Raw genomic sequence first — 25,974 nt, forward strand, 5'->3', positions numbered from 1 at the left:
AGAAGCCAGTGTACAGGTAAAAAATAAAATTAGAAAAACCTTAGGAGTTGCAAACTTATCCCTTCCTTGCTGCACAGTGCAGTCGTACAACTTGATACATGGTCTCTTGTCTATGCTTTCTTTTTCTTTCTTTTTAGTTTTTCTAACTCTGGTTCTTTTATAACATCACCATAAGAATATGAGTCAATAATTAGCAACGATTGAGAAGCTTGTGTTTTGAAAGATCCTATATGATAGAACAGTTCATAAGTGAAAATCGGTTTTTATTCCAAAAACTTACGATGGCACATTCGTAATGCAGATAGGGGTGTGACGTCATTGCCTCAATTTTCTCCTGAAATAGGGTAGGATCAGAAGATGCTTCCAAGTATCTAAAAAAAACAAAGGCTTGCTAGGCTCGCCGAGAGCTAATACTGCACGTTTAAATTTCATGTTAGAATAAATATATGAAGACAAGATCGTAATAACTACTTACAGCTTTCTCAAATGCTTCTAATGACAATAGAAGATTATCATGATTCCATCCTCCAGTCAGATAAAAGGAAGCCAAATATGCACTTCCTAAGGTATCTACCAACCAGATGAAAAAGCTCAGTGAAGGACTTGAAAATTGGATTTTATCTTAATACTTATTATAGACAAAACTATGTGCGGATACCAGTTAAAGATCTAGCTACACTAAGCATGAGAGGTGTAGAATTAAAATTGAAGTATCATACACTCTACAAAATTTCGCATACTATGCATATGCTACTTCATGGTTCCATGTACCAAAGTATGTAATTTCTGCACCTTAATTTGTCTTTAACATAATCATATGCTACTTCTTAACTATAGCTGTACAACAAGTGAAGGGTATACTCAATCATTGAAAAACACCAACTACCCATTTGGCAAAGCTGATAGTGCTAAAGTGCAGAATATTTATGACACGATATCATAGATTCTGTTCTCAGTCTTACAGAAATTACGTCCATCTTTGTCATCCAGAGCGAGTGACCTTTGGACATTTTTGATGCATTTATCAAGTTGTTGTGCTGGATCTTCAGCAACTGTGAAATAGATATACAATCAGATGAACAGATTAGCAGCAGCCACTAAGAATAAAAAAAGTGAACATAGATGTTTTGAATTTTCTCCATAAGTTACTATTAACTTATAAGAGGCTGGAGAAATGTATTATACATTTGCTTTCATATATTAAATGAAGATTCTAGACTGAAAATGGTAGACATCATATATTCAATTAAAAGGCAGAATCCAAGCCAGCCAAAATTCCTAAGCACATTGTTGCTTCTATGTCAGATTTCAACAGGAGTTACACGTAACATGTGTGCAAATTGTCTCTCTTAGCAATGCATGTCTTCTATGAAAGCATATCTTTACTCAATCATCCAGCAAATATCTTTGTGCTTCTAAGTTTCACTATCAAAAATGATATATTAACTTCTCCTTGCTCTCTTTCTTTCTTTCTTCTTTCTTTTTTTTTTTTTTTTTTTTTTTAATTTGTCGCTAGGCATGGCAACTTAAGAACCAATTTTTTTTTTCCCAAAATCTGTAAAGCATCTAACTAAGGATATAATTAGAACTTCAAGTCCAAAAAAACAAATGTACAGCAAAAATCAACGAGGAAATTACACTAATTTCTCCAAGTTATCGCTTAGAATTTTATAATCAAGAAATCACCTAAGCCAGAGTCTAAAACACACAACGCCAACGATAAGAACTAAATGAAAACTATAGTTATTGACATATTACAATGTCGCAAATAACCTTTGATAATTTGTTAATCTCATTTGTAGAATATATAAAAAAAACATAAGAATCACACCATACAGTGGCCAAAATTCACCTGGTAAATAGAGCAGTTCAAGCTCTGCAAGTGCTTTTAAAATCATGCTACTATTTGGATCCTAAAATCAAATAAAATATAAAGAATCCATCAAATTAAAGTAATCGAGAGAGCGAAAAACTTTATAAGTGAAGAAACAGCGAAATAATAACCATTATAAGGATAAACTCGTAGCATCTTTCAGCTCTACGGTAATCTCCTCCGTCAACAACGTAATTGGCGATGTGTTTCCAAGCATTCAGTAGACTCGGCTTCAATTCAATCTGGAAAATATACAATTAACAGTAAACACAAATTATTAATTATGTTGACTTATAGTACTTTTTACGTAATTTCCAAATATATAAATTTTTATCGCGAAAAATTGAAAGCTATGTATGTATGTAATGCTGCTTTGAGTACTCACAGTTTCCAGTAGATAACGATCTGCTTCTTCCTTATAAGCATCAGGAACTGCGTTATACAACTTTCATTTTATATAATCGCACGCGAATATTGAACGTTTCATTAAATTGAAAGCTATATATAAATACCTTGAGGAATTGAATCGAATACTTGGACGCACGAAAGGATATGATTTTTCATGTCAGTTTTACTCTCTTCTTGACTTATTGGGCAATACTGTATGGCATAACTGTGGAGCCCTTCAACCAGTTCATTCGCTCTTCGTATACATTCCTTGTAGGTGGAGAGTTGTACTTCTTCTTCGCTGCTCATCTCTAATGGAGGATTTTGGAAGCTCAAAATGCTAACTGCAAAGTTTGTTATGGCAGTTATGGTTTTTGGGTGGGAAAATTTTGTATTTGTAGTATTCTGATTACGTCATCATCTACTATTTTTAAAGAAATTTCCCTGTCACCCCAATTAGTTTTTGTAATTATCTTTTTCACCCGTAGTGTTTTAAGCTTAGAATCTCATATTTGCATTTGCGGCCGGATTGATTGCTTCTTCTTTTTTAGGAAAAAAAGAAAGAAAGCGAGTATAAATGCAAAAACTTGAACATATCTGGTTTCTTCATATTGTTTATTAGTTCAGATTCCAGATAGATTGCTTAAATTAAAAGAAATAAACGAGGTTAATAGAAATAAATAATTTTCAACAAAGAAATGAACTGTGGGATTGATATTAGAGGGTCAACATTTCCAACAGAGAAAACCAAATGATTTCGAGGTTAATCAAATGCTCAGCAAAAGAAAAAAAAAAGTTATCTAATGATTCTTGATTATGTAAATAAGGATAATTTTGGAAAGAATAAGATCAATTTCTTTTTGAAATCCTAAAGTACCACTTATTATAAAATAAAATAAAAAGCTTAAAACACCATTTATTTATAAACGAATAGAGTATGTTTAACCTTCACTTATTTTTATAAGTACTTCTACTATTAATTTCTAGTCCCAAATACACTTGATGTTTGCAAAAATGACAGCTAGAGTATTATTTAGCACTTAAAGTTTATATATTCTAAATGTAAATAATTTTTTACATTATACTCTATTTTTAATGTTATATATATATATATATATATATATATATATATATATATATATATATATATATATATATATATATATATATAAATTATACAAAAACTCAATCACAGAGTTTTGTAATTGGTTCAAAAATTTGTTACCAGCAATATCCGGAGGTATTAAATTTACCACACTCTTTTTCTTGATATTCATTATTGGGGCAAATATCTCATTAATTTAAAAGTGTAAAATACTTATTATTTTTTATCAAATTTTGATTTGGATAATTCTAATTTAAATTATTAAATTAATTTTACATGTTTAAACAAAACAAAGTAGAAAAGAATAACTAGTATAAAAAAATGTGAACTAGTCACGTCAAATATCTTAAACTTTCAAATTCAAATCTGCATGGTTTTTTAAGAAAACGTCGATTAGAATTATAAGATAAGTAATACATTATTTGATGAGATATAACCAAACACCCATAATCTTCTGTAAAATCATGTAATTACAGTCAACAAGAAAAAGCTTGTAAACATAAAAATTATAATCAAAACAAAAAATAGTATTTATTTTAACGCTGGTGAATTCCTTTAAACAATATAGATTTTATGAGTGCTCTAAAAAGCTTTTAAAAGGTAACACAATTCATTTTCCTTGATAAAAAACTTTACAATTCTTTTTTTTTTTTTTTTTTTTTTTTTGCATATATATATATATATTGGTGGTCTTTGTTTTGGAGGAGGACGAATGCAAACTGGCTAAAAAGCGTTGAAAAGCCCATTGCTACGTGCTGACCTAGACCCAACACCCACTGGGGCTTTCGCACAAATGCCTTATTTCGGAGTGGTCTTTAATTTCTGTCCCTTAAATTGTTGATTTTTAATTTTCGGCCTTTGGTATTTTAATCTTTGAAAAATATAATACTAGACTTGTTTGTGCGAATCCTCGGTCACAAGAATTTCACAAAAATAATAATTTCACATTATGGGGAAGATTTCATACAAATTATGTCTATTCGTTAAAAAATTGATTATGTCTAAGTAAGGGATAGATAATTTTCACAAAGTGTAAAGTATGTATTGTCAAGCATAGTTTTGTAAAATTAAGTTATCAAACTTATGCATGGGGAGAATGCCTTATGCCATATATATGTATTTGTCATTCCAAACTAATTAGCAACTATGTTAATTGTTCCCGCATAGTTTCGTAGAAACTAAGTTATACTACAAAACTAGGTTTTGGTATATAAGAATCCACACGAATAGAAACTATATTTAATTTCTTTGGGATATAACTTTTGCCCTAATAGGCATAGTTTGCTATGAAATCTTGCCTTGCGAAATTGCTATTTTTGTGACATATCGCTTGGGGCTTGTTCGAACCCAAATCTAATTGGTTTCAGCGAGATTAAGCATGTGAGCGAAAATAAGTGGTACTTTGGCTCCTCGAGGCAATTTTCATTAAATGAGAAGTAGACTTTTAGGTTAAAATTAAAGGGCAATTTGCACGATTGTTTATTCGGGGGTGGTCTTTAATTTTTGCCTCGAATACTTTTAGGTCTTTAATCTTTGCCCTTCGCCTAACATCTCGAGGTTCGTTATGTTTGAACCTCATATCGTTTCTTAGGAAAAAAATCGCTTAAGACGACGTGTTGATTTTCGAGTTCAAAATTAGTATTTTGGAAAAAAGTTGGGAAATAACAAAAGAAAATATTGAGGTTTGCCGAGATATCCTTGAATGCTTAAAACTTTGCCTAAAATTAGGCTCTTGGAGGGAAATGAATCTCCTCACCTCGCCGTACTTGAAACGTGCTTTCGCACAAGGATAGTTTAACCCAAATAGGCTAATTTTGGGAAATGTTAGACCTTAATTGTGTGCGAAGGCTTGACCTAATCAAGTAAACCCTAACTCTGATTTTTGGGGGAGAACATATGAAGGAGACAAACCATCTTGAAATTTTGACGAGATAAAGAGGTTTAAATCCCAATGAGTTTAAAGTTAAAATAAATGGGTAACTTGGGTCGGTTGTAATTATCTACGTGGATATCTACGTGGACAACCACAGATATTTTCAATCACGTTTTTAACCAAAGATCACTTAAAGTTAAAGTTTTAAAGCAATTTGGGGCCAAAACTTGCAAGTTCGGGGGGTCACCTTTTGCCATGAATAGAAATTGTAGTTTGTGCAAAAATTATATTAGTGTTTACTACGAAGTACAATTATCTTATTTTCAATTTTTAAAGGGTTCACTTTTTTTTTATAGGGGTCGATTTTGTTAATATGGGGTCACTTTTTTTTTATCGTGAGTTTGGAGATATCCATTATTATTTTTTTTTTTATATATATATTGCTTGATGGATTAATTTTGTACCATGTTTGGTAGTTTACACTATTTTTACGCATATAATATATATATTATATATTATGTACCAAACAAAATATAAAGTTTGTGCATCCCAAACTTAAAGATGGGATATCCCATCTTTTTTTAATATTATATTTTTTAATATGGGGTTCAATTATTTTATCTCATTTCGTAGATGAAATAAATTAATCCCAAGAAATGGAATAAATTAGTCCCAAGTTTATAATTTTGGAATAATTTTGTATCAAACGATGAAGCATGAGTCTAAACCCATGCTTTATATAGTTTTTTTTTTTTTTTTTTTTATTTAATAGGCCAAAGTTTGGACATTATTAGTTTTATTATTTTTATGCATATATATATATATATATACTATGTTCAAAATACGATTAATATAACGTTAGTTTGTCCGTATCTAAATCTTTATTATATTAGTGTTTGAAACGAATACGATCGTGTTTAATATGGGGCCCACATTTTTTTTAACAGTGTTTGTTTTTTAAATATGGGATTCACTTTTTTTTTTTTCAATATTGCTTGATTTTTTAAACCTCCGATTTTGGATGTGGTGAGTTTCACTTTTTTTTAACACACAATACGGCTCATTTTTTTTTAAGTTTAATATGGGGCCCACAATTTTTTTTTTATATGGGAGAGACCAAACTCCTTTCTAAATAGTAGTAAAATGTAAATAATTTTTTTTAATCATTAAAAATTAATTTTGACAAAATGATTACTATTTAAATAATTTAAAAAAATTATACAAAAACTCAATCACAAAGTTTTGTAATTGGTTCAAAAATTTGTTAGCAGCAATATCCGGAATTATTAAATTTACCACACTCTTTTCTTGATGATTCATTATTGGGGCAAATATCTCAAAATTTATTTAAATAAATCTCCAAAAGTCACTCAAAAGAATAACTAGTATAAAAAAAAACGACACCAAATATCTTTTTTAATTATTTAAATAGATTTATAGTAATACATATTTGATTAGAAAACCGAACACCCATAATCTTCTGTAAAATCATGAACAGTCAACAAGAAAAAGCTTGCACACCTAAAAATTATAATCAAAACAAAAAATAAGTAATTTTTTTTTGAATTTTTAAACAATATAGATTTTATTATTTAAATAGATTTTAAAATTAATTTTTCTTAAAAAACTTTACGTTTTTTTTTTTTTTTTTTTTTTTTTTTTTTTTGTTAATATTTATTTTAGAAGCACGAATGCAAACTGGCTAAAAAGCGCTGAAAAGCCCATTGCTACGTGCTGACCTAGACCCAACACCCACTGGGGCATTCGCACAAATGCATTATTTCAGGGTGGTCTTTAATTTTTTTTCTTAAATGGACACAATTTATCTTATATTTAAGAGTTCAAATGGTTAATATTTTAGTTGAGAGATTTAAATAAAAAATCACGATAAATTTAGGATCCATGTATGACTTTAGCCTTCCCGAACTTTAAGTCAGGTTTTGGACAGAAGAAGGAAGTTCAATTACACCAATTAAACTTGTCAATTTTACCGTACCCAGCACGAGAAACACGTCTTACAATTCCGCACACCAAAAAAAAAAAAAAAAAGAAATGTAAAATTGAGAGAAGTTACGCAGCTTTCCAGAGATCAACACAATACAGAACAGGTGTCTTTCTCCGACTCGGCTATTCTGCGACTTCCTTCGTCCTCTTCTTCCATTGCATCGTTCTCTCCGAAAGCGTATCCCAATCACAGAAACTCTCATCAATCGGCGTAGTCGAAAGGAGAGTTTTCACCGAAAGAAGAAGAAGAAAATGCTAGGGGATGGCGCCCAAACCCCTAGTCGGTCAGTCTACTTATTAGCTCTACTCTCACTTCCTGTCGTTTTTTCTGTCATTAGGTTTCGAAGGATTGACAGTGATGATTTGTTTTTTTTAGTAATGAAGAGTGAATCGAAGAGCTTTGCTTTTGAAATTTATATTCGGAATACAAAACATATTAAGTAGCTGGAGTTTTAGGATAGTTTTGTATTCATGTTTTATATATTGAGGAATATTCTACTTGTGAATTGACTGGATTTGCATTAGTTAGGACCTGAAATTTTGTGTTGGTTGAAATCCCTATTTGGATTACACAACACGAAAGTAGCTAAGACATTGAGAATTTTTTGTGTTTAGGTTATTTGTTAGAGAAATAATGCACGAAATTTGTGTTTTAGAGTTGAAATTTATGTTGTTAAATATATAAGTTTGGATGACCAGACATACAAGCAGCTGGATTTTTTTTTGTGATTATGTTATTTATTGAAGAGATAATGAACTTGCTAAATTGATTTGAGCATTATGATTCTGAGGACACTGAGTTTGGAGTTGAAAGTTGTGATATTGAAATCTCTATTTGGTTTAGTAAAACGTGCAAGTAGCTAGGAGATTGAGAAATCTTTGTGTTTGTGTTAATAATCAACTTGCTGAATTGATATGACTAGCATTACAGTTCAGAAGACACTGATTTAGGAGTTGAGAAACACACAAGTAGCTTATAGATTGAGATATTTTTGTGTTTATGTTATGTATTGAAGAATAAGGAACTAGCTAACTTGATTTGACTAGCATTATGATTCCGAAGGTGCCGAATTAGGAGTTGAAATTCATGTTATTGAAATCTCCATTTGGATTTAAACATACAAGTAGCAAGAGAGTGAGAACTTTTTGTGTTATGTTATTACTGGAGAGATAATGAACTTGCTAAATTAATTTGACTAGCATTACGATTGGCACTGAGTTAGAGTTGAAATCTCTATTTGGATTAGACAACATACAAGTAGCCTGAGACAAAATATTTTTGTGATTATGTTAGTTATTGAAGAGATAATGAACCTGGTAAATTGATTTGACTAGAATTACCAATGGGAATACGCTGGCTCAGGAGTTAACCTTTAGGAGGTGAAGTTTGTCTTCTTGTTTTTTCCTCTCTTTTTTCCTATTCTTTTGGTGTTATTGAATGAAGTCCTTAGTTGGAGGTACAAGTGGCTATAATTGATAGGCTTGCACGTTTATGTTGTCAATTGAATGAAATTATAATCTGCCAAGTGAATTTCGCAAGTATAATGATTCCTAAGATGCTGATAGTTGCTTATCAAATTTACTTATGAAGTAACAACTGTTGATTTTGGCACTTCCCTCTGATATTGTGTAATTAGATAACGAATTTCCGATAAGCATTCCATGTTTTCAAGTCAATATGGTTTGAACTTCCTCCGGAAATGTAACTGATGTGATGCTTTTACTTCGGTTGATCGGCGTTGAATGATTAATAAGAAGGTTCAAAATGGCTTTGTTTTGCTCCTCATATTTCTTTATTTTCTAGGTTTATGCGATAGCTTATTATTTATCTCTTAAGAGTATGGTAGGGTAGTGAAGAGTGTTGTGCTGTTCGCTTCTATTTGTGTTCTTTTGCCTTCTCAAATTCAAACTCCATGCAGATCTGAGTTGCTATGTATGGTGAAGAAGAATTCAAATATGTTAGGGAAAACCATAGTGGAAGATGAAGAAGCATCGGATGTTGAAACAGATCCACGTTTCTGGCATGGCGTTATGGATGTGTACTTCATTCGTGGCAGGGAGTCTAGGGGGCGTCAGGAAGATGATCTTGTATTCTTTGTTAAAAAATTGGTACACCTCTTTCCATTTTCTCCTGGTTATAGGGTTTTGAAGTTGCAACCTGCTGAATCTGAATAATAGTTTACTGAAAGTGAATTAATACGAGGATATATTCTGGTGTAGCATTTGCAGAAACATGGATCAAATGAAGATGAATCTGCAAACTCTCCATACTTTGTACGCAGGTGGGCACCTAAGGTAAAAGCAGAACAAGTTTTTTATTCAGGTTTCTCTGACACGCATATTGAAGTACTTTCTTTCATTTAAGGTGTTAATCATCTGAGTGTATGCTGTATGTTCACTAGAATATTATGATCGATACGGGCCAATAAGCTTGGAAATTTGTATGAATCATCAAGCGTAGTCTTTTTACATGTAATTGGGGAGGTTTAGATTTCATCAAGATTTTCTTCTTTATTTATGTGGACTGTCTTGTTTAGTTTTATTTGGATTTTAAGCAAATTTGCAGCCCAACGGTTAAGTGGATTCTCTTATCCTCGTTTCACTATAATTACTTTAAGGTCTATTTTGATGCTCTACATGTCAAAGAAAAAAATGAAGGTAATTCAAGATTCTGGATTAAGCCTGAAATAAGACTCCAATCCAAGTAAATGGGACTGGAAAATTACATCTAGGTTTTGAAAAGGGGTAGATGTTGGATGCGCTACATCTCTGAAAAATTGTTGCCAAATGCTACCTTGGGGAATGATGGTGAGGTGTTCTTATTTTTCCGTCTTTCGTGATAAGATGAGTTGTCGTCTCTCAAAATAGGCAATACAGGAGTATCCTAAATAAAGTCTGGTGATTCATCAATGTGCAACTGGTAGATAGAAATACTAGAATTTTGTAAGTTCATCACAAAGCTGTAGCCTAATTTGCTGGTTAGTAGTCAGAAAACGTGTCTGTAACACATTCCAAGAGCTCATTCAGTTTTCCTGATGATTTCACTTTGTTGGTTCATCACTCTACTTGGACCATATGTTGGGGATATGGACTTTCAAGATTGTATCCTAGTTATGTTTTTGGATGAGTACCAGTGGCAATTGATGTGGCAGTATGCTATGAGGAATTCCACCTTTTTGTGTTTTAAGATCACGCAACACTAAAAGAACTTGACATTCTTCATCCTGCAGACTGATATACTGTTTCCTTTTCCATTCATTGTGAAGTACTGCCTCACTCTCGTCTTTAAGTCTACTCCTACTAACATTACGGCAATGAGAAAATATTTTTTAGGAATGGTATGGGTTCCCAAGTTCCCTAAATTTATCGTGTAACAGTGTCTACTTGCTTACTTCTTATTAACTGGTTAAGTACTCCAAAAATTCTTACTGAAAAGTTAAGATACTGTGATCGGATAACATTTAGTCCAAATTCCACGGTCACTTGTCTTCTTTGGAATCTTCAAGTTTTATGTATTCATGGGCATCCTTATCCTGGGTTGATATTATCTAGAGGACATATACTTCACTCTAACATTGATGATACATTTTGATGTTAAGAAATTTATTCGACAATCGCTATAAAAATTATGCAATTGATAGAGATGATGATTTTCTAGCTTCTTTGCTTCGATAACCTAGTAGTTAAGTTTGAAGATGAATGAATTAAGATTTGCTTAACTCTATTTGATTGTGGTCACGTTGAAGGTGAGACTGATCAATAACAGTTAGTTATTTACCTTCGTCAGGATAATAGATGATAGAAGATGTTTTAAAGGTGACAAATTTCTGTTGTTCATTGTCTTCATGTCAGCTGGATGACTTAATTGGTGCAAGTGCATCAGATGTTGATTGGAGGCGCTCCTTTTACTTGAACTTAATTGCTCAAACTTCTTTTAGTGTGACGGTTGCAATTTGCAGGTACTATTCCTTAATTCTCTTTGTTCCATGATGGGGTTTCTTAATGTCCTATTTCGCATGTTTGTGATGTCTCTTTAACTGTAGGCAGCGTTTTATGAGAAAAATAAAGTTTGTATGACTCTTTGAGTTTTTCATGAGCTCTGGCTAATAAGGGAATACGCAGAAAAACGCCTATAAATTTTTTGAGTATCTTCTCAACATATTTCTGTTATTTGGTTTTTGATCAAAGAGGAACTTCTGCTGTTAATGAACTTTTGCCAGGATATTCGTTGTCATTGTATCATACGTTTATTGCATCAGCTAAAGCTTAACTTTTAGTATTCTCTTTAATGGTTTTCCCGTTCCTTTTTTTTTTTTTTTTTTTTCTGGTTTTGTGCTAGTCAACAGGTTCTTAAAAATTACCAGACTGGAAAAGACGGACCATTGTCTCCTATATACAAGGCAAGTAAGCAGATCAGAAACTTCCTGCTAGTGTTCATACTACTCTGGTTCTCTTTACTATTCAAGTAGTTGTTAAATAAAACCTGCTACCATTTTTATTACTGTAGAAGCCAAGTAGAATCTTTATCGCATGTTTGGCTGCTTGCCTCTCTCTATTTTAGTTTTCGTTCCCTAAAGGTTTTCAATAGTGAACAGCAAATATGATTGTATTTTCTTTTATTTATATACTTTTTTCAGGTTGTCAAAACTGTCTATGCATCTCCAAGTCGTATCAATTTTCACTTGGACTCAAGAAAGGCAAGTGTTTCTAATATCTAGAGATCCATATGACTCCTTTTATGCTTGATTTAAATGTCTTTTAATGACATTTTTTTTATATATATATATATATTCAGGAAGTAGAAACAACCTCTGCCTACCCAGAGATATGTTTCGCAGTTGATGACTATGATTCCACTTTTGATGCAGTGGTAATATATCAACTCCCACCACTTTGTTAAATTGCTATGTGGTTTAATATATGAAAGGCATAATGTAATGGAAACCTTGTTTGTAACTTCAATGGTCAATGATTGTTGCCATTCTCAGATACTTTTCAAGCTATTATATTTGGATTATTGGATCAGTTAATCACCCTGGGTTTTCATGTTTACTCTAGCCAGCCCCCCCCCCCCCCCCCCCCCCCCCCCCCCACCTCCCTTTTTTTTTTTTTCCGCATTAGATCTGTAAGCAAACAATTACCTCTTGAAGGATCACGTGTGGTCTACCATTTTGCATGCAATCGTGTACGATAAGCATTTTGGACATCTTTTATAGTTTCAGACTGTAAATGCCTTCCTTTTCCAAATGCCTTCCTTTTCCAAATACAAGAATTCTGTACCTAAAGTTTGTGTTCATGTTTGGCATTGCAAAATTCTAGAAGCTTTTGTTAAATATCTAAATTTTTGCGTCATGATCATAGAGTCCTCCAAATCATTTTTGGCTGTTCCGCCTCTAACTGTAAAATCTTTTGTGAAAATTCAAGTCAATGTGTCTCTCACAAGTTTTTATTAAGAGAGCATCAAGCAGTATGAACCCCTGTTCTTGAAGGCTTTAGGTTGGATAATCCTTCAATTAGTGTAGATATGGAATAGAGATTGATGGCTTATACCAGCTAATCCAATTTGAAGCTGCCATGAATGACACCCTTAAAGAGCATTAGAATAGATGAGACCAGGCTATTCATTCCGTTTCCCAACTAATCTCCGGGAAAGAACAAATGTTGCTTGAAGTTTGTCAGAGATTGATTTCTCCCATTAAATTAGGAGGAGACGTAAAATCCAAGGCAGCATTCCACGAAAGGGCACAAGTCTGGTGATCACTTAAATTAGCACCCTTACAAAAATAGATTATAGCAAACTTCTTCATTCACTTTTGATGTGACAAACTACTGTATAAGCACTGCAAATTATCTGTCCTTCAGGTCTTAACAGATGTTGATCACTGCTATTGTGTACTTTTAAATGCACATGATGGAGCTGCATTTCCAAGGGAGAGAATACAACAAGACTGCAGTCCTGGTGATACTTCAAGGAGTGATACACGTTCTGGAAAAGTACCAACTTCAAAGGTTCGAGAACTTGATTTTCTCTAGAAGTGAATAGTATTTATAATTCTTGCTTGGCTTTGGTGCTTTTATTTTGGAATGACATGATTTAGGTGAATGATAGGACTGAATTCTACTTTGTTATTTGTTGAAGAAATGGAAAGTTATGGAATTAATATAATTGACAGTTATTGACACGCAAAAGTGTTCATCTATTTACCTGCCTCCTAAAGGAAAATTTTAGGGAATCCAAGCAGCCCAGAGATGTGTTTTTTTCTAGATGAGATAAAAAAAGAACACCATCTCTGGGTTTCTTTTTGCTCTTTGGTTCTGTTTTATAACTACTTTGCATCTTCTTGATGCCATTAATGAAGCCAATCACTTCATCAGGAAATAAACATCATCTCTGGGCTGTTTGGCTTCCCTAAAAGAATTTCTTTTAGGGATGATATATTTGGTCATCTGACCTAATTTGACGTCTTACCAACCACTTTCTCTAGAGTAGTATTTTTTTTTCCACTTGCACAGCTTAAAATTAAGCACTTATACTTTACTTTATCAAATGTTTTAAAGAGTTATGTGATTATTTTTTTCTCTTGCTTACAAGTTTTCTGACAATTTATCTTGAGGTCCTCATATGTTAGATATTGTGTTTATTATGTATTTAGCATATACTTGTAGTTCTCATGAAAATTTAGTTGTGAAGTTGTTGGTGTCCTGACAGTTCTTAATATGATTCCAGATTACTCTTTTCTCCGGCTTCGTTAGCTATCAAATGGTCCGAGATGCATATGATGGTAAACCTGCTGTTTCGACATGTGTTCTTCATTATTATACACTAGTTATTTGTTTAATCATTTTACCAAATCAATTTTAAACGGAAACTGGTGAACCATCAAGATTTTTCCACTTTGCATGTTCCTATTGCACTTGTTTGTAGACCAAACTGTCCTGTGGAGCAACTAAGACAAGGTTTCTGTGCTGTATAACTGATAGGGAACTATTGGAAGTGTGAGGATTGCATTTCATGATATGACTGTACAATCTTCAATCCTTTCTTTGCGATGAAAAGTGGTACTAGTTGAAAAGTTAATTCGATGGATTAAATATTACATTGAATTCTGATCTCATTTGTTTAAGAGTTTTTCGACCTCTTGAGACTTTTAAAAGTCGGATAAAATAATATAATTGGTGGAATGGGTACCCTTTCTGTAATGTATTGCACTATCTTAGTGGTTGTCTTCTTCTTACAATAAAGTTGTTTATTCACCCAGATAAAATAAAAAATTGTAGAACAGTGTCAAATTAGTAAGTCTCACATCCATTAGGAATGAGTGTGTATCATTTAAGGAAGGAATTGATGTCGCAGCTACAGCTCTGCAATGCTGCTGTTTATCTAAAACAGTTGATGTAGTAAATCATCATATTTCAATTGCAGGGTCCTGTGTTTATTGCAGTTTCAAGTGGAAAAGAATTCTTTTAATCTAATGTCAACTCCTTTTATGTTTGTTCTCAGCTGGAAGATCTGGATTTGGGAGCCTTCTCTCACTTCATTCTGCTGGGAAAACTGACAGGATTTACATGAAAGGCCCTGGAGGACGTGGGGAAGTTGAAGTAGCTGTGTCTGGTGTTGTAGGTAAACTGAAAAATAGTTACTGATTCATCATGTCAAATCACAACATTTGATCTCTCTTCATGGAGCTATGCTGTTTGCTTTCTTGTTATAACGTTAGTAAATTGGTCAATTACTTGAAGATTAACTTATTATATCTTCTCAATTTTGCTCAGTTATTCAGAAACTCAAACGCACCAATAACTTGTACAGGGAACTCATCTAGATTCATTGGGATTAATATTTCTGAGAATCTTAAAGAAACCTGAATCTTGTGATAGTATGCATGACATCCTTGCAACTTTAGTGCATTCTAGTTGGTTATTCCATTTGTGCTGTCTTCTGTGTGAGCTAGAAGATTTTATTAGATAGAAGTCTGCATGGTGACTGTTCACGTTGGCATCAATCAAATGTGCTAAATAGCTTAATTTTTTCCTTCCAGCCCTTTGTAATGTATTGCAGATGGTCTCCCTTATATAGATTGATTTATTAGGCCTTCTGCAAAGTAAATATTCAATGTTTTTACTTCTCTGTGTGTATCAGATCAAAGCAAGAAGGACTTCACCCAAAATTCTGTAGATCACGAATCTAAAAAAGGATTAAGCTTCAGTGCAGTTGTGCGACGAGCTGCATCAGTTGCGTCAGAGGCAGCAAAGCATGCATACGCTGCTGCTTCTGCTACCCGAGATGAAGGAATGATCCCCTTAAAGTGCTGCTTGATGTCTATATCATTACCTTGGGAACATATTGCTCATGATCTTTTGTTCAAGGTGAGAGCTATTTCAATTAGTACATTATTGTTCCTTCCTTCAGATCAACCTGTTTGGTTATTTTTTCACTGGAGCTCCTTTCATGAGTAGTTCTGAATGAAGTTTCTTGTTTCCATTTCAGGGAAGTCCTCCCGTTAACCTGTAAGAATCTCGTGGATTTCAAAGAGGACCATATGATCTCTTCAGCAAACTGAATAGAGTAATAGGACTTGGAAGTTTCTTACTCCAGCGATGGAAAAGACTAAAGAGCATTACTGGAAGGTGAGATGGCTGCTCCATTATGAAACAGAAAAAATGGTGATAATATGTATATAAGTTGCCAATCCCTATCCCCTCACAATGCATCATAGCTGGTACAAGGGCAAAGGTAGAAGTCCAAATGCTGGTTCGGCCAAACCAAATAGCTTTTGTTTAGACTGTGTATTTGTGTTTAGAAATTCATTAAGTATGTACACATATTAAATTTAGAACCATTTATTAGCATTTAAAGTCTTCGTTCTAAATTCCAAAATCCATAAAGTTGAAATCCTGGCTCCGCCTCTGAGTTAGTAGATATCCGGCTAGCTCTTGTGTTGAATTGGCATGTTAGTTGCTATCTATTTGGTTCAATATAGACAAATCCTTTTAGTTTGGCTATCTGAGATTCATTTCTTGGTCCATTTTTCTTGTATCGTGGTTGAATGATTGACTGCCGTTCTAAAACTAGTGTGTGGACCTATTATTGGGAGGCACAAAAATCTGAACGGATGGGAGGATTGGACCGGCTATTAATGTACAAAAATCCGTTATAGACAATGGAGAGCGTGTATGTTGCGTTTGAGATACAATTGGAAACTGTGTGTTTTCTTGTGATAAAATAGTGGGATTCCTTTTCCATTGTAAACCAAACATTGAAATACGCGTATTTTTATCTTTATTATTTTTCATATTTAATTTAGTAGTTTCTGTCAGTCGTGGCATCCTTTCTTGCGTTTTGAAATTTCCTTTTCTAGTTAACGAAATTGTACCATTCCCTTGAGTGATTCTGGTTGGTCAATCTACACCACCCAATTTGATATAGCTTACAAAGTAGATGATTCAGATTCGACTTGTAAAACACCTGTTCCAGCAAGACTTCCACCATTTGAGGATGAGCTCTGTTTGTTAACAAAATTTTTCTTATAACGGTGGAATTGAAGGCCAGTTGGCACGCACCTCGATTATTTTACCGAGGACCCGCTACCTTACACCTGCATAGGAGCATACGTACCGGTACCACCGAAACTTTGGCAGATGAAAAGATGGTCTAGTGTTTTGAGAACTTACTGTACCTGGCTACAAACTCAGCCTGGTTCAATCCCTTGGGAAATAATTCTCTCTTAACACAATCACTATGCCCCATATTTTAAACGTTCATAATAAGCAGATATTTTCTTGCTTGAGAAGAATTGAATGAAATAGAAAAGGGAAAAAATAGACCTAGCATTTTCTTGTATAGGTACGTTCGACATGAATGAGTAGAAAAAGGATAAAAACTAGGCATTTTATTGTGTAGGTAGTGTCGACTTGTCTCCCTTCATAGAGTTCCAACTTGTCCCAAGATAATACAGAGAGAGAAAGTAAGATCACAAGTAATTGATAGCTCTATTTTTATGACTTTATCGTACCGAATCACATGGAACCTACTACTACCTAGCTATGAAACTATTGAGGGGAAAAGAGGAAAGTTTTATAGTATAATGGGGGCAAGTGCCAGTGTTTACTTTATCTACAAAATGAAGGACGATAACAAAGTAACAGAGAGCCAAGCCAGACTGCATGTTAGCCTCCACTATAATGGGTTTTCTAACATGACAAAACAGGAAATAACTGCCAACAAAGAAAGCTACCTCAACTTCCCCAACTAGAAAAACTGACCTTGGATGGGGAATATTCTTCAATCTATTAATTTAAATTAACTTAATCATTTGTTATGGTCTCTTTACTTAGTGGCTAGTGCTAATGAAATCTAACATACAAAGACAAGCTCTCCTTTTGTCGGACAAGATTATAAAACTGATTTAGAGTAAGGAAACAACAAACCACATATGATCATGCATTTTATGTTTGATCAGCTTTATGTAGCAATTACAAAGCCAAACGTAACGTGTACGCCACAAGAGGGGTAATCAACAATTAGGATATGTTAAGAGTTATGACGAAAGGATAGACAAGTCCGATTTGAGCATTTATCAATGGGGAGAATCTTTTTGGGGTTCTTTTATGACAATGATGTTCAGCTCAGCTTGAACGCACTTTGATTATCATTCATTTGGTACCTGCTATCTTCTCATAAAAACTTACTCCTACTCGGCGTAAACGGCAAGGCTTAGGTAAAATTAGTATAATTAGTATAGTTTAATATAAATACCCAGTAACAAGATATAAATACCCAAGTGACAGGGGTAGGTGAATTTTTACTCAAAGCTTAGACAGATGAAAAAAAATTCACCTATTTTTTGGTCTCCCCTATTCACCTATTTTTTGGTCTCCCTTGAAATTTGAAGCTCAAATGATCCTATATTGTCTTCTCATTTTGTTAACCACTAGGTCACAGTCGGGAGAATCTATATGCTTGGGATGGTAAGATTAGACGAAAATCTTATAATTAGCTCATCTATTCCGAATATAGAGTTTCATAAATTTCGAATCATCATGTCACCTTGATATTGTAGCCTCCTTCGATTTGTTAACTCTATTTAAGATAATAACCAAAGACCGCAATTCAGTTGTTACTGTTGGTAATCCAATTTTCAAGAATATAATGCAAAAAAGTTAAGTTAAAGTTAAGTTTTATATATCATCAATGTAAGAAAAAATATACCCAATCTCATAGGTCACTCAAAGAATATCTACAAGCAAGCCTCTTTATAATGTGAGATTTATAATTTTGAAAATAAAATAAATTATATGCTACAATCCATAAAAGATAATTTAATGATATAAAAGTTTCTTACGCTAACGATATATGTAACTTAAAAAGTTAAACACGCATGCAAGTACGAACTTCCAATGACTTTTTCTTTCTAATGTTGTTTAAACTTAAGAATGAATTAAACCATGCTACGAGATTAAACAGGAAAGTAAGTTATACTAAAAATGGCAGGCTTTTCAAACCACGAGAGGACAAAATGCTTAGATTAAAAAAACAAAAAACACAAAGGCACATGGGTGTCCAAAATTAACCTGTAATAGCTTTACTCGTCTACTGAATTAGCACATGAACAAGGTAGGCAATGACTTGACTCTACTTTATTAATTCTGTAATCTCATTTGTTGTTTCTGTTTTTGGTCTGATCCTTCGTCATTAAGCTAATCTTTCCTTTTCATTTTTCTACGCCCTTTGGTTTTCTCTTTTACGAAAACAACCCCACTACAGTGAAAAAAGCGTACTACAAAGGATCAATCACCATCAACTGCCTACCTATCCCCAAGGGGCCACCTGTCCTTCCACAAAATTCTATGCATATATGATATAACTCTTACTTTTAAGTCGACTATTTTAAGCCTAAAGCTCAACTTACCAATACCATATTACTATTATTATTTGTAAATGGAGCAAGTAAGGAACGAGCGAGCATCATAGACTTGTACACATTTTGTATCTATCTATTCATATATATTTGTATGTATATGTTTTTTTTTTTTTTTTTTTTTGATTTCTCACTCGATATCGATGCATCGCATTAGAGGCGTATATTCGAATTCGCGCGCGTGGGCCTCATTCGGGAGAAAGCGCTCCCTACTGGGATTTTTTTAAATGCTCGAGGCTCCCGATTCGATACGGTTAAAGGAGGAGAATACATCATTCTACACCACATCATTTGGTGGTGTATGTATATGTAGACATTTATGTACAATATATGTAAACATGATATTAATTATAATGATTGAACATGACAAAATGTCAACATAATTTCACAAAAAAGGTCGTTGTCTGAAAGTACAACTCGAAATTAATTCAGAGTGCTTGATTAAGAGCAAGAAAGAAGAAGCAAGTAATCATATAGATGATACCAGTTAATTATGATTACGGCGTAGATATTGGTTATTATACATATAATTTATTTATTTTAATTTAAAATTTGTTTTTATTATATAAGGGGGCAGGGGATTACAATGTGGGGATTCGAACTCTTAGCAACGAGATAAAAGTTTTGTCATGAATCTTTTTTCATTCTAGTAGACTTGAACCAGTTAGGGACTGGGACTTACTATTTTTTTTGGTAATAACTGAGACTTACTATTGATATATACATTTTTCACTAATTTTGGTGTGTTATTACTTTTAATTTTAATAACCCAAATAATGAATGCATGACTTGTTTATTTCTTCTATATTGAATGTTATTAACTTATTGTTGTTTAAACATAGTTGATTAATACAACCCTTACCACAATTTATTACTTAACTTTAGTCTATTAAAATGATTTGGTATAAATACCAGTTGTAAGTAAGTTTTTTCTCTTGAATAAAAGACTTGGGGGACAAAGACACAAAGTACCAGCATTATGGGATGGCTATAATTTCCTTTTTGATTCGTAGATCTCTTTCTTACTTGTGTTCGTTCTCCAAAAAGAAGGGAAAAAAAGAAGAAGAAAGAAGGAAACAGAATATTCTATACGTATAATCCCGAGCAAACCCCACTAGTATGTACCTGTATGATTTAACCGTTGAAATTAAACTTGATGTGAAGATGGGGTTCAATCTTGTCGATTTCAATACACTGTTTAACATTTATAATTTATTCATATTTTTGTTTTAATTAGTATCATTTAAAGGAAAAGTTAAATGCCAAATAATTAAGAAATAGGTACGTAACTCATGTTTTACACATAAATGAAAAGAATATAGAATCTTGTTGTAGTAGTAAAAGGTAATATTGAAAATATAAACTTCCACAATAAGTTCCAAAAATTCACTCTGTCCCACCGCTTAAGATTTTCTTTATCCCACTCTGCTAAGACTTCAAACCCTGCCCCAAATACAAATAAGGCCTCAAATTAGACAAGAAAAAGGAGATATAAGAATTCAGAAGTGAAAACTGATGGCTTACTTGCTGTAAATTTATTAGCGATGAGGATATATTGTGTATCCTCTTAATGCTATTATCGAAAATTGTAGTAACTAATCATTGAAAGTGAACAAAGCCTCTATTAAATATATTTGAAGGGAGAAACCATCTACAAGCATACAGAAGATCTCTTAATCTATGAAGATACGTCCAAGGAAATAGAGTTTATTCTCCTGACTAAACTAAAGATGGCTAATCAAAATATGAGACCCCTTAGGAGGCAAGAAGTCCAAGCTCCTTATATGCAACAAGGAGACATTGGGGGATTTTGAGGATGAATTTAAATAAATTCATCAACAAATTAGGTATAGAGAACCATGAGCACGCGCGAGCTGTAAATAAAAATAAGTAGCATCAAGATGAGTAATCCAAAATTTTAAGGGAATAAGAAATCCAGATTTGTATCTTGAGTGAGAGAGAGAAGTAGAAGCTATCTTTGATTGTCATAACTACTCTGACAATAAAAAAAATTAAACTTGTTGTGATTCAATTTTCTGACTATATTGCCATATAAGTCGGATTTAATTCCCTAAAACGTCACCCATATTTTGACAATTGCCTCTTAATATCACTTTTATTTTTTTTAGGACTAGAATATCACTTAACTATTCTCATTTTCCTCAAAAAATACTAAACATTACAAAACCCTCTTTCTCTCCTAGTTGGCATGTCATGTCACGTCACATTAAAATTTTATTTTTTTAGTAATAAATTTATGAAATAATTTCAAAGACCTCCCTCCAAATTTATCTTGATAACACTTAGTTTCCTGGTGGTTTGAGATATTTACACTAACATCCCTTATTTCAATTTTTGTAACCAAACTTGTTTAAATAATTAGAAATCTATATATTTCAAATTTACCCTTTTATAACTTAATTATGTGAACAATGTTTGATAACAGTTATTTCCCCGAAAATTGTTAGGATTGTTATATTAATAGTTAGGCTAATAAAAATTTAAAACTATCTTATATCTAAAAGAAACAAAATTAATATTAGGAGGCAATTGTCAAAATATGGATGACTTTTTAGGGAATTAACTCTATAAGTCGTGTAGGTTATGAATTTTTTTATTAATTTAACATTTTCAAGGTACCAAAAAAAACTCCTTGTCCCGCTTCACCATGTTGGCATCCCTACGCTGCACTAATTGGTTCGATGCCGACATCACCTAACCACAAATCATGACATTAGTGAAAATATGAAAAGTAAAAGTTTAACAAAAAAAAAAAAGCCTTTAAGAAAAAGGCAAAACCGGAGATAAGAGAAAAGGTAAATAATACTCTCTCCCCTTAAAATACAAAAGACATATGAGTAACTTTTTAATTTGGTGGACGATAATGCCCACACTTTACAAAGTGCAATCTTTAATGGATCCCACATATCATTCTTCTTCCCTCCATAAATACTCTTCTCATGCACCTTACTTCTTCCCTTTTCCCCTTCCTTTCTTTCTCCGGTTCACTTCCAAAAAATACTATTATCATCATGATGTTTGAAGATCATCTTCCCGTTCTTGAAGATGTCATTCTTTCACCTAGTGATATCGATGACATATTATCTCTTTTACAAACAGAAATCCCGGTTCAGTCTACGTCCGGTTCAGAAACAACCTGGTCGGTTTTTTCCTTAGAAGAAAGGAAACGACGTAGAAAGATATCGAACCGTGAGTCAGCTAAACGGTCCAGATTTCGAAAGAAATTGCACATAGATAACCTCGAGAACCAAGTGGACCAGCTCAAAGTCGAAAACCGGGAATTAAAGAACCGGTTGTGTGTAGTTACTCATCATTGTCAAGCGGCTCAAAGTGAAACGGACCGGCTTATGCTTGAGTCTATTGTCCTTCAACAACAACTAGCCGGTTTATGTCAAATCTTGCATCCCATGCAGCTCCAATAAACTTCATTATTAAAGTTAAATTAAAAAAAAAAAAAAAAGTTAAATCATCGTCACGATCATCTCTCAAGAAATCCTAAAGTGTTCTCCATCTTCTTTTTACGTTCTTCTTCTCATTGCTCCATCAGTCTGTGGATGACTCGCTCTATTATACACGTGCATGAAGTGTTAAAAATGGAAAATGAGGGGAATAGTGAAAAGGTGGTCCATTTAGCGTGGGATATATGGATTTTGGATGAGGTCCTTGACAGTTAATTAGTTTGGTTAAGGCTATATTTGACAAGGCGTAAATAGTCTCATAGTTTATGTGTCAATATATAGTCTAGAAAATATTTTCATCTTTACGCCTAACCAAACAAAGTCTTACGTCTAGCCTGTATGTTGTCTATTTCTATATTTATGTTGTTTACTTTGGTACTATTATATAAGCTTTTTAGGGTTAAGTTGGAAAAGGCATTGTAAATTAAAGTTAAGATTGTAGTTTATCATGAATGTAAATATAAGCAGTATGCTTTCCTCTTTTATCCGGCTGTTCGGTTATATATATATATATTTGTTCCCGCTTGGAATTGAAAGGGTGTTTAGTTATATACCTGATTTTGCATCCATGCATAAAGCTTTAAGGTAAAAGTCCCCCTTTTTGTGATAAAGTTACAAAGATGCACATATGTTAATTAATCAAAATATTATTATACTTTAATTTTTCTCCAACATTACCCACATTCATTTAACTATATAAACCTAGCTTCTTTGTGTAATGTTCCCTGCGATTATAAATTAACAATAATTGTGTCTCAATTTCAATAAAATTGGAGTCAGCTACATATGTATGTCGTTCCATTTAAGCATGTATGCTTATGAAATAAGACAAAAAAAAAGAACAAGAAGAATATAATCATGGTACAATATCATATATACTACCCTCTAATTAATGTATGTATTCACTTAAATCAAGGGAGAAACTACCACAAAATTTGGCTTTAATTAGTACATTATTAGTTTTGAGAATTTGATATCTTTTGAATTAATTTATACAGAATCGAGGATCGAACACTTAAATTGAGGATGAGACTACGTACCACAAAAGCTGGCTTTAATTGTCTGTTCTTTATCTACAGGCATAACACTTGTGCTTTCCACTTAAACAGACCAAGTATAAATAATGCTACGCCTACTTATGATTCTATCTTAAATTCTCTGTAATCAAGAATTAAGTATGATGACTGGTGCATGCACATTCCCAAACTCCAAACCTTAATAAAGACAAAAGCACGTAAGATAAGTAATGCTTACTTTCTGAATTGAAGATGCAATGATGCTCATTCATTTTTTATTAGTGATAATTTCTACCCAACTAGTGCGTCTATGTTTTTCTTTCTGGTAGAGACCGATCCATAATTCAAAGTTTACAAGTTTCGGATTTGAAGTTATAGGTTCTGAAGTTTATTACTACATGTACATGCTCAGTGAATTTTTCAACAAATATATAAGGTTTGAAACAAAATTATTGGTCCTGCTAAACCAGTACTTTCCAAATTCTCATGTTAGCCCCGCCCTTGCTTTTCGGTTTGTTATTCTTAATAACTAAAGTATATCAAAAAATATTAGCTTAAACTTAATCTCAAGAAACGAATTAGATTTAACAATGTCGTCGATTACAAGAAGACATTATTTTCAATATTTGAAGCAAAAACAATCGAGACAAGCAAGAAGATTAAAGAGCGATTAACAATTGAAGTATTCATTAATTAAAGACAAATTAAATAAGATTCAGGTTAATTAAGGACAGATTCTCGCTGTTTTTGAAAACACACGGACACTGACTGAATACTGATGGCCCCGTATTGTTTCACAGATTATATAATTAGAGCTTTACTTTTTTACTCCTCTAGCTAGATTTGATTCAAATCTGAAAGTCAAAGATGGCAGCTTTTTACCGTTTATTAACCATTTATTTTTCTTACGTTTTACCCAAAACTATGTCACAAAAGCTTTAACAAATTAGGCAACCAAATCATCGTACATGCAAATGGAAGATCTGTTAGATGCATTAACAAATTGACATATAGCATCGATCAGTCATCGCCATTGCTTTTTTATTTTTTGTTTCTTTTTCTGAATCCTTTGGTGATAAGAAAATAAAGTTATGCGGCAATAATAGGAAGAAACTGTAAACTGGCGATCATATACAGAGTCGGATTCAGGATTTGAACTTGGTGAGTTTTGGATTTGAAGTTTATAGTTTGCTTTTATATATATATATATATATATATATATATATATATATATATATATATATATATATATATATATAGGGATTGGACCAAAATTACTTAATTTCTTGAATATGTATTTGTCATGCTAGTTCGCCCCGATGATGGATCCTCCGAAAGGGACCCTTTATTCCGGAAGAATTTAAATTTTGGGGTGGCAACATAGCTGCTTAATTATTTTTTTTCACTCGATATTCAATACGACCTGATTGATTTATATTTTTGTTGGAAAGTCCACTTATGGAACGCTTTCTACCAAAGATGACTCTATATATACACAAGATTCTTACCCAAAAACACTAATTAAGTATAAAATACTATTTTTCTCTCCACCGCAACCTTTTACTTGTTAATTACTTGGATGCTTAGCTAGTTTTATGGGACTCTTTAGCGGAGGTACGTAGAAACACATGTCGTTGTTAGGATAGTAAATTGTATATATGTCTGTCCTTACATTGGAATATTCTTCATTGTGGATTATAAACCTCTGTAAGTTACTTCACAAACTTACTTTAGTAAAAGAAATTGGAAAACATGACCATTATATTCATATAAAATGAAACTTAAACTCAAAATAAAAATAGAATACGCAACTCGCACAAATATTTACGATTTGAACGTATTAAAATTCTCCACATGGATTTTGAATTTGACTTAGGCAAAACAAAGTAGAATACTCAATTTAAGACAGTGAAAGATGTAAATGAAAGATATATGAATGCTGAATTTGTCCAACTTTAAGTATCTTCTCTTTATCCATTTTTTACAATTCTAACGAAGTGATCAGGCCAGATGCTAAGCCGCATTGTTTGCAGCCAGAGCTTTAATTTGTGGATATATTAAACTTTGATTATTTAAATTGCATGGTCCTCACAAAGAATTATGAACGTAAGTTGTAAGTTGTCAATTGATGGAAAAGTTAGGGTATTTACTTATCAACTAAAGATTTTAAAATTAATGTTGTGTCACAATTCACAAGTAAAGAGTATTTGGGTAACGTACCAAATTGACAAAGACCTTGAGAATAGACTAGATAGGAATATAAACACTAGTTGAATGTTATATATTTACCGCATGTATACTTGTCAACAACGTATCTAA

The 25,974-nt window shown here is 32.8% G+C and overlaps 1 protein-coding gene and 1 long non-coding RNA gene across 4 annotated transcripts; one reads left to right on the top strand and one right to left on the bottom strand.

The window, feature by feature from the left end:
* Window positions 1–2,032: 2,032 nt before the first annotated feature.
* Window positions 2,033–2,563, bottom strand: LOC132034546 (uncharacterized). Its single transcript, XR_009409142.1, has 3 exons — window positions 2,386–2,563; window positions 2,259–2,305; window positions 2,033–2,115 (listed from the first exon to the last, which is right to left on the bottom strand). It is a non-coding gene; the product is annotated as an uncharacterized LOC132034546 (long non-coding RNA).
* Window positions 2,564–7,464: 4,901 nt separating this feature from the next.
* LOC132033494 (uncharacterized) lies at window positions 7,465–16,245 on the top strand. 3 transcript variants are annotated; one of them, XR_009408745.1, is made up of 13 exons: window positions 7,465–7,526; window positions 9,162–9,351; window positions 9,463–9,537; window positions 11,095–11,201; window positions 11,582–11,642; window positions 11,880–11,943; window positions 12,042–12,112; window positions 13,105–13,251; window positions 13,970–14,024; window positions 14,744–14,863; window positions 15,383–15,609; window positions 15,731–16,128; window positions 16,159–16,245. XR_009408745.1 is itself a non-coding variant. In XM_059423475.1 (12 exons), the coding sequence occupies exons 1-12, from the start codon at window positions 7,495–7,497 to the stop codon at window positions 15,752–15,754; spliced, it is 1,173 nt and encodes a 390-aa protein (XP_059279458.1). In that variant the 5' UTR covers window positions 7,465–7,494; the 3' UTR covers window positions 15,755–16,245. The 3 variants fall into 3 exon arrangements, 2 of the variants coding, with proteins under 2 accessions (XP_059279458.1, XP_059279459.1); XM_059423475.1 differs by having other exon boundaries at window positions 15,731–16,245; XM_059423476.1 differs by having other exon boundaries at window positions 9,472–9,537; window positions 15,731–16,245.
* The last annotated feature ends 9,729 nt before the right edge of the window (window positions 16,246–25,974 follow it).

This window comes from Lycium ferocissimum, chromosome 10 (assembly GCF_029784015.1).
Source record: "Lycium ferocissimum isolate CSIRO_LF1 chromosome 10, AGI_CSIRO_Lferr_CH_V1, whole genome shotgun sequence".
Lineage (NCBI taxonomy): Eukaryota > Viridiplantae > Streptophyta > Magnoliopsida > Solanales > Solanaceae > Lycium > Lycium ferocissimum.

Coding starts and splice junctions, on each gene's coding strand:
- LOC132033494 (XM_059423475.1), top strand. CDS start 7,495: ATGCTAGGGGATGGCGCCCAAACCCCTAGTCG. Junction 9,538..11,094: donor TACGCAGGTGGGCACCTAAG/GTAAAAGCAGAA, acceptor TCTTCATGTCAG/CTGGATGACTTAATTGGTGC. Junction 13,252..13,969: donor GAAAAGTACCAACTTCAAAG/GTTCGAGAACTT, acceptor ATATGATTCCAG/ATTACTCTTTTCTCCGGCTT.